At 32.7% G+C, this 12,843-nt stretch overlaps 1 protein-coding gene across 1 annotated transcript; it reads right to left on the reverse strand.

Annotated features, from left to right (window-relative positions):
* Positions 1-584: 584 nt before the first annotated feature.
* On the reverse strand, positions 585-2,865 carry LOC119606384 (putative ATPase N2B). Its single transcript, XM_037959828.1, has 5 exons — positions 2,162-2,865; positions 1,669-2,102; positions 1,381-1,552; positions 1,067-1,324; positions 585-1,003 (listed from the first exon to the last, which is right to left on the reverse strand). The coding sequence occupies exons 1-5, from the start codon at positions 2,573-2,575 to the stop codon at positions 881-883; spliced, it is 1,401 nt and encodes a 466-aa protein (XP_037815756.1). The 5' UTR covers positions 2,576-2,865; the 3' UTR covers positions 585-880.
* Between the last annotated feature and the right edge of the window lie 9,978 nt (positions 2,866-12,843).

Raw genomic sequence — 12,843 nt, forward strand, 5'->3', positions numbered from 1 at the left:
ACTCAGGTAAAACGAAAGCACTCTTTTAATGAAGACAACGCATAACTAGAAACAGTTATACGAGGTAATGCATTAAATTAGAGCGGGAGGAGAAGTAACTCTGTGGAAAGCTCGGCAACAAGCACTGGCCTGACCGTCCTTAAGAAATAAAAACGATGACGAGAGAGTTGTTCCCCAACTCAGACCTGAATTACAACTCCAAAAGTTCCTATTTATGTTTTAATATAGAAACAATTCCAATTGGGTCTTTGAAAGTAGATGATCTTGTCAACAATTTTAACAAGAAAGAGACAAATATAAGTTGCATAAACATATGTATTTGAAAAAAAAGTAGATCAGCTGGGTACAGTTGCGGCAAAATTAGAATGACATCATTTAAAATAACAATGATTTTATTCATTAAATATATTTCGAAATTTTGAACTCATGTTTGAAACTATTCCTAAAACATAATTTAAGTTTCATTTGAGGCCACCATTTCCAAAAAATTTATTAAATTTAATTTGAACTTATAAAATTTTAGCTTTCTTTTTAACCTGGTTTAGCACTTGATTGAGAATATTTTAAAATAAAACTGAAAAAAATTGCTGTGATTTTTTCTTTATTGCTGTTATTAACTTTATTTTTAAAAGTTATAGTTGTTGCTATAAATAAAATAATGGAACATAATTGAAATTAAATAATATTGTACTAAATCGTGGACATACATAAAAATAATGTTACAAACTTTTTTGGAAACATACACAGTTTTTTTAATAATTTAACCATTTTTCCATTGTTACTTGTTAAGTACTAAAAAGTAATTTGTGACCCATTGAAAGCTATTAATGTTAACTATTTTTGCTAAAAATAGTAGTCCTCTGACATAGACAAAAACCAATTATCTATGTTTGGCCCATTGCTCCCAGTATTCTTTCTTTTGCATTTCGTATAAACGAGAAATAGTACGATCGTAAGCAAACATTTCCTCTTCGCCAGTGAAAACACTAGCTGATGTATCTTGCTGCAATTACAATAGAAATAATAAGTGAAAATGTATTTAAACTTAACAAAATTGTTAACTTACAGCACCCAATTTCAAATCATCCATTAACATACGTTGATCATCGGCAATGTCTGTGGGTTTATCACTAAAATTAAATAATTTATCGAGTGGAGCTTCTGCCGATATCACCACACGTACGCGATTATCGTAAAGTGTATCGATTAGTGTTATAAAACGCCTCATTTGTGATTTCATTTGTAGGGTCAATTGTGGAACATTGTGAATCAGCACCGTGTGAAAGAATTGTCCAATTTGTATATAATCACTGCCACCCAAAGGCTTTAAATTTATAATTAGTTATACCATCGATTTGTGTTGATTTTTAAAATACTTACACGATTGCAAAGTTCTTCGAAATCACTGTCTAAAACTTGACCACAGGTACGTTGAAATGTTAAATCGCGTCCGAAATGTGTAATTGTGCGAGGTCTAATGATATCGTTCTCCTGTGAACATAAAATTTTAAACATACGTTCCATTTGAGATTCTGCATCGCCTTTTGTTGTTCTAAAATTTTGATAAAAAAAGTTTAGAAAGAAAAGTATATTAAAAAGTAATGTTTGTTTATCAACAAAAGCACCACGGCCAAGTTCACAGAGTTTAATACAAATCTCGGTACTTACACAAAATAATTTGTATCTCCTGACTGTGCGATGCGACGATAATCAACTCCACTATCCATTGCCGCCAAATTGGAACGATTTAACAAAACATCAATGAAAGGTAAAAAGTTACTGCGTTGTAAACCATTTTTATACAACTCCGTCGGATGGCGATTACTAGTGGCCACACAAACAATACCTTCGTTAAAGAGATGTGTAAATAAGCTCTTCAATATCATTGCATCGGCAATGTCGGTGACTTGAAATTCATCGAAACAAATCAACCAAGATTCAGCAGCAATCATTTCTGCCACCGGCAATGTAGGATCGAATGGTTCTGGTTTTTCGGTATTAAAAGCACGATCTCTTGGTCCACGCTCCTGTTTCACCTGATGAATGCGGCCGTGCACTTTAGACATAAAGGAATTAAAATGGACACGTTGTTTTTTGTCGATCTAGGGAAAATAATATAATTAGTTTTCAGAATTAAATTGTTAATGCTTTACTAATTCACATTTGTGCAACAATCATAGAACAAGTCCATCAAGGTAGTTTTACCACCGCCCACACTACCATAAATGTATAAACCTTTAGGTGAGGCTGTATTCAACAGCTGAATTGAACTACTGCCAGTTTTTTCCTTCTTCAGCAATTTACTAAAGAAACCACCTCCACCTTGAGCCGCTGACTTTACAGGCGTTGGCTTATAATCCTTGAGGGTATTATATAACTCTTCCAATTGCTGGGCAGTGTTCTTTTGAGCCTTATCGGGCATTAATTGCTTTTCTTCGACTTTCTTCTCATACACCTGCATAGGTGTAAAAAAACGTCTCGATGCATGTTGTCCATTGGCAGCCAACAATATAATATGTTGTTGTTGTTCTAAAGCTGAACCCACAAAACGTACTACTATTTTGGAGGTGAACATTTTGACATACTACGTCACCACTAGTTTACACAACCAAAATATTTATATAACGTTAGTTATTTCTCGTAGAATTTTTACAATTATTGTACATTTAATTCTTAATTTGCAAATTTATTGTCAACTGATTTTCTTTAACATATTACATAAATACGCGGGCCTAACGATTATGTTGAATTTTCTTTCAAGAGCGAGGTAAAACTTTCGTCAACGACCATGAATTCTTGTGTGACTATTAGTGCATTGTTTTTGTTGCTTCCTGTTTGTTTTTAGTTTTTTTTTTTCTCTAAACGCTGGCATCTAATCAATCAGCTGTGTGTTTTTTTCCTTTCGATGAGAAATGTAAATAAACAAAACATGTGTCAAAGCAACAGTGAAGTTAATGCTTATTTTGTTTTTGAAATTTAGCGATTTTAAGTGTTGAAGAAAGGCCATCACATAGTTTTAACTAAAATTTAGTTTAAATTTATTGTAAATATTGCTATTAATCCTTCATATTTTTAAATATTAGTTAGCTATTGAACAACTGAAAGAACATAAATATACAAAATAAAAGATGCTAACATTGGTGTTTATATTGAAAGTGAAACAGAACGATTATAAATTACAGTGTTGATAAGTGCTGTGTTGTATAAAATATTTGACCGTTACATTTTTTGAAAATTCGTTTAAATGAAAGTTGAGAAATATAGTACGAATTATTTTTAGTGTAAGAGCCTGAGCATCGCCAAAAGATAAACAAGACAAAAATAAGTTAAAATTTATTTGAGTTATTAAAAATTCATTCAACGCAGGAATCCTCATCTACCTACCCAAGATTGGAAGGTGGTGAAGGTTTCCGCCCCGATAGGAACTGGCAGAAAGGCGACTGTTGTCCTGAACAGAGAAACTTTGGCGCCACTACGTGAATGCGGAGGTAAAGTATACTATGGTTTTGAAAGTATCACTTTCCGTATTTACTGTAGCGATACCAAACGCAGCGCCGCCGCCTCTTGTGCCAGGCCAGAGGCTCCGCCCTAGGAGTAAAATCCTGATGCCGACGATCTCTCTGGTTCAGAAAACCAAGAAGATTCCCAGTCAACCACGTGTTTAACGGAAGATCTCTTTGGAAGTCTGAAAATAGCGAGGGCGAAGATAGTTCTAAGGATTCTGATCCTGACGACGTAACCGTCGTGTTCTGACCTTGGTGATGGTGAAGGTAACTCTGATTAACCTTCAACATTTCAGAGCAGCATCAGCTGCTTTTCTCCTCCGGATGGCTGAGAATGGGGAGGAGCTTATATTGGTCCAAGATCCGTGGACCCACCACGGCAAAATCCTTGAACTATCTCTCAGAGATTATTAACTAGTGTATCCTAACTCTGCTGGTAATATTAAAAATATTAGAGGCTGTATTCTGGCCAAAAACTACTAAATGATGTTCTGGAAAGGGTGGAATGACATCGAAGACTGCTCTTTCTCCGAATATTGCTGCCTGGACTTCGATATAGTAATCCACGTTAAAGCATCAAAACCATTTCTGAGTAGAAGAAAAACAAACTGGGAGATGATGGCAGATTTAGCTGGATTGCACGTTCTCTTAGTATTGCTACGGAATTCATAGCAATATTGAAAGCTCTTCCGAAAACAGTCGTCTTAGTAAAATTCTGTCCCTAGCTACATACAGAAAGTGGACGGTAACTGGACTTCAGCTAATCAGGAGACCGTAGAGCTTCTCCTGAATACTCACTTTCCCGATTGTATTTCAATAGGCGATCCAACTAACTCCCTTCTAAATTCAGTATGTACATATACACTTTCTTGGTCCTACATTCCTATTTAATCGACCTAGTGCAATTTGATTGTTTTTCCCAATGGGGCTAAAAATTCTCACACTTTTCTTCTGAAAACATTGGAAAGGATAATCGATATCTATATAAGGACCTCGATCGATAAATATTTTCTCTCTACCTAACAACATGCATACACAAAGTGTAAATCTGTTGAGACGGCTCTTCTTAGTCTTGTCGGATATATTGAAATATCCGTGGAGTGTGGAAATTATACATTGGTCGCTTTTCTTAACATAGAGGGCGCTTTTAATAACATTAAATCTGCTTCAATCTTTCAATCTCTATCTCAAAGAGGATCATTGAATCCTCTTTAGATGACACACTTAGAGCTCTTATGGAATATGGTCATCAACGGCCTTCTGGTAAAGCTAGATTCTCTTGTCTTAAAAACAGTTGCAATCATCTTGAAATCTTGTCTCAAAGGTTAAAACAAGCACTAAAGATCATAAGCTAATGGAGCGTTAAATGTGGTCTTAGTGTAAATCCTAGCAAAATGGGACTTGTGCTATCCTCCGGAAAATACAAGATCCCTTTGATTCGTCTTCCTCGACTTAACGGAGAGGTATTGAAGTTCTCGGATAGCGCTAAATACTTGGGCGTTATCCTAGATAAGAAGCTATCTTGGAGCACAAATGTGCTCTCTACGGCAATCCATTACGGCGCTATATGTTTGCAGGAAAGCCATAGGCGCTTCTCATTACCATGTAAATAGCTATGTCCACTGCGGCCAGATTGAGCTTAACTGGCAAGTGGAAAAATTGTTCCATGGATCACGTGAAGATCATTAACCTACTGCCGAAACACAAAAAGGATTTCAATCCAGTAGATATCCGATTTAATTCCATTAAGAAAAATGAGTAAGGCAACCTGAATTTTTCTAAATCTCTCAAAGAAATTACTGATTCCCCAGATAAAATCTAGTAAATTGCGAGGTTGAGTCCCATTTAAACCTGAGATTCTGTACCTATGTAGTTACTCTAGGACAGTGTAGAAGTATAGTATATGCTCAATAAAAAAATCTCTATCTGAAATATTAGACTTTAGATTGTAAATAAGATCTTTGATATTTCGTATATATTCTAGTACCTACTGATTGATGATGTCACAGAGTCTCTCAAAGAATAACCTAAAACAGTGTCAGATACATAGGTAGATACACTCTTGTCCCTTTCATTTATGTCAATGCTCAAATCTAACTAGTTCGTCCGTAACATCATTATATTGTACAACACAGTCAAGAGCATTTCCAGATCGCTAGGATATCTGCTTAAAAAATATTGTATTCGCCAGGGAGTATGAAGGACCTTTTTATATCAGTATCAGTTATGTACATACTGGCATCCGTGTCAGTATCCATCTCAATAAAATCATCACATAAACGGTTATAGGCTTTTCCCGGAAGTCTTTATATGATACGAAATTATACTAACTACTTGTGTACAGAAAAGTCTCCAAGAGTCTCGTTTAGTTCTCAAATGATTTTTATAGCCACCATCAAAAAAGATGGGTGGGATATTGATTTTGTCATTCCGTTTGCAACACAACACAAAATTATATATATTCTGGGTCCTCATTAAATTCTAAGACGATCTAGCCATGTCTGTCCGTCCGTCCGTCTGTCTGTCTGTTGAAAGCACGATAGAGTCCGAATGGAAAGAGCTAGAGGGTTGAAATTTCACATAAATATTTCATATAGGTAAGGTTTGTTTGGTATTAAAAATGGGCAATATCGGTCCACGTTTTCGGATAGCCCCCATACAAGTGGCCCCTCGAAAAGCAGCTTTAACAGCCATAACTTGTTTATAGCGATGAAATTCGACATAAGTAAGTTTCTTGTGATCCAAAATCACTATGCTATGAGGATCGGTCCATAATTGGTCCCCTTCAGAAAATGACTTTAACGCTCATTACTGGCTTAAAAATACTAGTATATAGATGAAATTCGACATAAGTAAGTTTCATACGAGTCAAAATCTATCTAAAAAATGTTATGTTGATCGGTCCATGATTGACCCTACCCCCATATAAGGTCCCCTTCAGAAAATGACTGCAACGCTCATTAATAGCTTAAAAATACGAGTGTAGCGATGAAATTCGACACAAATAAATTTAATACGAACCAAATTATGTCTACCAAATTTTATGAGGATCGACCCATAATTGACCCTACCCCCCTATATAAGGTCCCCTTCAGAAAATTACTTTAACGCTTATAACTGGCCTAAAAATACGAGTATATATGTAGATGAAATTCGACATAAGTAGTTTCATTCGAGTCAAACGAGTTTTGATGGTGGGTATATAAGAATCGTCATAGCCGAATATAACACTCTTACTTGTTTATATTAACCAAATTTACTGTGATAATAATCCCAATATACTGTATTCTTTTTACGTAGTAACCGGTTGATAAGTTTATGAAGAGTCTTGCAAAGATTCCGAAACTTCCCTGTTACCCAGGGTTCTACTTGGCGGACTTCCTCTCTCTTAGAGGACAGCTGTCCTCGACTGTTTCAACCAAAGCTGTTGTGAGAATATCTACATTGACACCCTTAATATTTCTAGTTCGACACCGAAAAATGTATTGTCCTTAATGACACTTTATTAAAGTCACAAGCGCTGTCCAATTACTTTTTGACTTATTCCGAAAATTTATTAGTTTCGGCGGTGGCCGAAGTATTTGCAGCCTTTTGTACCAATCTTGGATCTCGTGTATAAGATCATCTAAACACATGGGGATGTCTAATACTTCTTTCAATTTCCTATTAACAAATGTAGCTTTTATATTCTATAACTCTTCCTATAAACTAGGAGCGGTACAAACTATAGCGAATGGATTAATAAAATGTTGGATTTGAGCAGATAATGAACATGGCCGGCAGAACCATGTACAAAAACTGCCACCTGCTTGTAAGAAACAAAAAGCGGTGGTGGTGAGCAGTTAAAGAAACTCACTTGCGAGTTGGTGATTTTATTAAATTTTGATTTTAGTTAGGAATATCATGGTATATAAATAGTTTTTTATTCTAAACAGATTAATAATATTATTGCGTAAATATTGTTTTTTTATTTAAATTAGCGACTCATGTGCTAAATATTTTAATGCATGAACAAATTCCTCAATGATTTCTTGGTGTCAACTTTAGATGTTTATGTAGTATGTTGTTCTTTTTTTGGTGTGTGTTGGGAAAGGAGTGTTTGTCACTTATCAGATGTGTCAGGTGTGGTATATTAGGGTGAATCTATTGAATTAAACCTTTTATTTTAGGAGTTCGTATGAATCGAATATTTGTGTCAAACTTCAAAAAAATTAATTATGTAATATTTCCTTAATGATGAACTGTAAAACCGGTCCTTAAGAACTAAGTTTGGATGCTCAGATATCAATTTCAAGTATAAAAGTCACGATAGACAAAGAAGATACTAAAATACTTTAAAACATTGAGAAATAATGTTTATATGAGGCTTCTCCCATTAATGGTATATAAAATATATAAAAACAAGTAAGAGCGGGTTTTTGAGTTCGCAATCAAATGCGAATTAATAATCAGATTAGTTAATCTAAACATAAATTTAATCTGATGATAATCACCTTTGATGTTTTTGATTACGACATTCAACTTTGGAGTGTTGCCATACAAAGCAACAGATAATGTCAGTGTTTGTTATCAAAACAATGCTTGTTTTATAAAAAAGTAGAAGACAATTATAAATTTAATATGAAAATCAATGAAAACTTAAATTTAAAACAAAAAATGTATTTTGAGTGTGCATAATTTATACTAATCAATAAATAGAACATTTTAATGTTTATATTTATAAAAATTGTTTTAATTTTTTTGCATCAGCTGTTTACACTTTTGCATTTCATGCTTAAGTTTAAACCACCTCTATTGGGCGCTTAAACTTGCAAACAAAATTAACTTATTGAGTACTCAAAAACAACTTTCGAGGATTAATTTTAATTTAATCGCAAATCTTTCACCTAAAGATTGGCCCTAAGAGTTTTATATTCGACTATGCCGAATCTTATATACCCACCATCAAACTGTATGCCGTAAATGGAATGCTCCCCTATTAACATTAGGTTGATATTTGACATAGGACTTAAGTCAATTATGGACACATCCCTTTCGCATTAACAAAATATTCACTTCTAAAATCAAAATATTTTTGTCCAACTTTTAAATCATGGACATATGTATGTATATAACATTTGGTAGAGAGATTTTGGATTGTAAGAAACATTCTTCTGTATACTCGCATTTTTAAGCCAGTAATGTGCGTTAAAGTTATTTTCTGAAGGGGGTCTCATAAATTTCAGTAGAGAGGTTTGGGCTCGTAAGAAACAGACTTATGTCTACTTTCAGCGCTATACTCGTATTTTTAAGGCGTGAGCGTTAAAGTCATTTTCTGAGGGGGACCTTATATGGGGAGTAGAGGCAACTATGGACCGATTCTCATAAAATTTGGTTGAGATGTTTCACCTCATTTCGAATTTCATCGCTATACTCTTATTATTAAGGCAGTAATGAGCGGGGACCTTATACGGGGGGGGGGGTAGGGTAAATTATGGACCCCTCCTCTAAAATTCGGTAGATAAGTTTTTGATAGCGAGAAACTTACATATATAATAATGTCAGCGCGAAAGTCATTTTTGGAGGGGACCATATATGAGGGGTAGGGTTATTTATGGACCGATCCTCATAGAATTTGGTGGAGAAAATTTGAATCATATGAAATATATTTATGCCGAATTTCATCGCTATACTCGCATTTTTAAAACAGTTATGACTGTTAAAGCATTTTTTCAGGGGACCACTTGTATGGGGGCTATGCGAAAACGTGGATAAATATCGCCCATTATCAATACCAAACAAACCTTACCTATAAGAAATATTTGTGGAAAATTTCAACTCTAGCTCTTTCCGTTCGGACTCTATCGTGCTTTCAACAGACAGACAGGCGGACGGACAGACATAACTAGATCGTCTTAGAATTTAATAAGGACCTAGAATATGTATACTTTTGTGGGTCTGTGATCAATATTTCGATGTATGACAAACGGCGATGGTGGGTATAAAAATATATAAAAATTTATATTGAACTATAAAAGCTGAAATCCTCTCATTTTCTCAGGGTTTTAAGAGTAATAGAAGGAAATTAATTTCCTTCGCCAGTGGACCTTCCTTTACTAAGTTAAATAGCCGTCAACATTGTTATTTTATCAAAAAATATGTCCGACATGGCCATTTTTAGAGATCCATAAATGAATCGTATAAGTTATGGATCCAATTTATACATATGTCAGAGTCCAAGTTATAACAAAATCGAAAGAGTTAAAAATTTAATGCTTATTTTACTAAATCGAACTAAAACTTTCTTAATTTAATACATATAATTTCATTTTATAATTTCCTTTTAATTTACAAATTATAATAAAAGAGTAAGCTAATTAATAAAAATGATTTTACAAAAAAATCGATTGTTAAATCATTTTATTTTAAATAGGCTTTGATTGATCATCATCGTAGATATATGATACGATATTTTGAAGTGTGTCATTAATCATTCATTCACCTTTTGTAATGCTTTTTTACAAAAGTATCTCATAAAACTAAATACACTATCAACTACTAATATTAAATACAATGTTGACAACAAACGACATATTTGCGAATACAACTATAACTATAATCGAAACAAATAAATAAACAATCGAACGAATCAACATAAACTAGTTTGTAGGTCAGGCATCTTTCTATCTGTATAGCTACATCTCCCAAACATTAGTAAAAATGATTCAAAATGAGTTTTGTTGTTGTGGTATAGAATTTATAGTAGAAATAGAAATTGAAAAAATAAAACATATAAAAATCACAAAAAAGTTTTAATTTTATGATTTTCACTAAATATTTGTGCGTTTTTATTTTGATTTTATTTAATTTCTTTATTTTATATTTTATAAGTATAATCTTTTTTTTTCAATTTTCAGACAAAAGATTTTTACATATTTTGTGTTCATTGGAACACTTTTGCCGAAAAATTTTCATACATCATTAAATGTTTTTGTTAACACTCTTTTTGTCTTATTTTGCATTAATTATACCACATTTCTAAGTGTTTTTATTAGTTGGACGGACGAATGGACGTATTTATTTGCATGCAGATAAACTGAATATTTAAATTAAGCTTAATTTATGTTTAGAAATTATACATACATACATATATTTATGATGGATATGTATAAGAAACCTTTTGTTTATATGGGTGCCGAATCGTTATACATGGGGAATATTGTTTTCAACCGACAGCCAGGCGGACATAACCAAATCGTCTAAGAATAGAATCCAAAATATATTTAGATATGTCGAATGTTAAGCATTTACTTTAAAGTTAACAGAATGGACTTTCAGCTGATATACAACATTTTATAAATAATGTTAGTTGTATAACGTCTCAAAATGGGACAAAACATGTTCAAAGTGTACACAGAAAAAAATATGCACAATTTTTTTCTTAACAATCGTTTGCTTAAATTTAATTTCGATTTTTATAAATATTTTTATTTGGGTTTATAACGAATTTGTTTGATGTTCACACAGAAGGAAAATATTTTCTAACAAACACTTTATTGAAATAAATTTAATTTTCAGTAAATATTTTTACTGATTCAATAAATGTTTTTGTTTGAGTTTTATTTTTATGTCAGCATATGGAATACAAGAATAAAACCAGTTTTGGATTGTACTAAAATGAATTGATATAATTCTTATTTGGTTTATAACATTTAATGTATAAGTGTTTCAGTTTTCACAATACAAAATAATAGTTTCTAGAATTAGAAACGTTTTCTTAAAAATGTTGTAAGTATATATGTAATTTTTTTACTACTTTTGTTTTAAATATTTTTTGTAAAATTTTTGTTAAAATTTAGTATAAATTTTTTAACAAAATTTTTATAGATTCAATAAAAAATTTTGCTTATTATTATTGCCAAAATACAATAAATAATTTAACTGTTTCAGATAACATATTTGCTTGAATTTCAGTACAAATACTAATAACTTGTGTTATTGTTTCAGTAAAATAATTGTTTGGAAATGTTGCGATTATTTATTAATGTTTTTCGTAAATAGTATATTATTTTAATAAGAAAAATCCTGAAATTTTTTCAATAAAGAATTTACGAATTTGAGTACTTGATTTTACGAATTTCGTGATAGGTCCTATTTTAGTAAAAAAAATACTTGGCTTTATGAATTTTTTGTTTGATTTTGAATTCCATTTTTTTCTGTGTACTTTTGGGTGGAGGAGCGCTATTCCCGAAACTGGTTTATCAGAATTTATCCATCACATTTCGATTTTCGTGATATCTTGTCCTTAAATTTCATGAAACGATATGTCGAAAACCAAATGTGATGGAGCAATTCCATCTCTGGGTTTCGACGTTTTTAGAAATTTTGTTGGCCTGTGCAATCTAACTTTATAAATTCACATAAGATCTCCCGATAAATGGTTTAACAAAGTTTCAGAAACATTATTCAAGTCCTCTTAAACACTAGTACTAGTACATACAATAGTACATATAACATTCTGGGAAATTGTCCATTACCTTTAGGTTTTTTAACTTTTTAAAACGATAAAAACTTGGAGAATAAAACTGAAAACTTCTAAATAGCTATCCCATAAACTAGTCATATACTAGTTCTTAGACTAGTACATATCCTAGTATGTAGACTAGTCATTACAGTAGTTTATAGACTAGTCCATATCCTAGTACACACACTTGTACATAGACTAGTCCATAGACTAATCCATAGACTAATCCATAGACTAGTCTATATATTAGTCAATAGACTAGTCCATATCCCTAGAACTAGTACATATCCATGGACTAGTAAATATCCTAGTACACAGACTCATAGACTAGTTCGTAGACAATTTCTTAGACTAGTACGTAGACTAGTCAATATAGTAGTTCATATACTAGTACAAATTCTAGTTCATAGACTAGTTCGTAGACTAGTCCTTAAACTAGTTTATATACTAGTCAATAGACTAGTCCAAATCAATAGTCCATAGACTGTCCATATCCTAGTAATTATACTAGTCCATAGACGAGTTCATAGACTAGTATATAGAATAGTCAATACAGTAATCCATAGACTAATATGCATACTAGTACATATCCTAGTTCGTAGACTAGATCATAGTTTAGTTCATATAGTAGTCCATAGACAAGTCCTTAGATAAGTCAAAGCACTTGCCCACAGACTAACTAGTACATATATTAATCATAGACTAGTCCATCAAAACACAATTCCATAGCCCAACGGTTCCCAAATGGGGGTCCGCGGACCCCTAGTGGTCCGCAGTAAAATCCTAGGGGGTCCGCGAATACGAACGAAAAAAAACATGAATAAACAATATTCTTTT

The sequence above is a fragment of the Lucilia sericata genome, unplaced genomic scaffold (genome assembly GCF_015586225.1).
Source record: "Lucilia sericata isolate MDLA Ls3-8-SP2 unplaced genomic scaffold, ASM1558622v1 Contig000575F_arrow, whole genome shotgun sequence".
In the NCBI taxonomy this organism is placed as follows: domain Eukaryota; kingdom Metazoa; phylum Arthropoda; class Insecta; order Diptera; family Calliphoridae; genus Lucilia; species Lucilia sericata.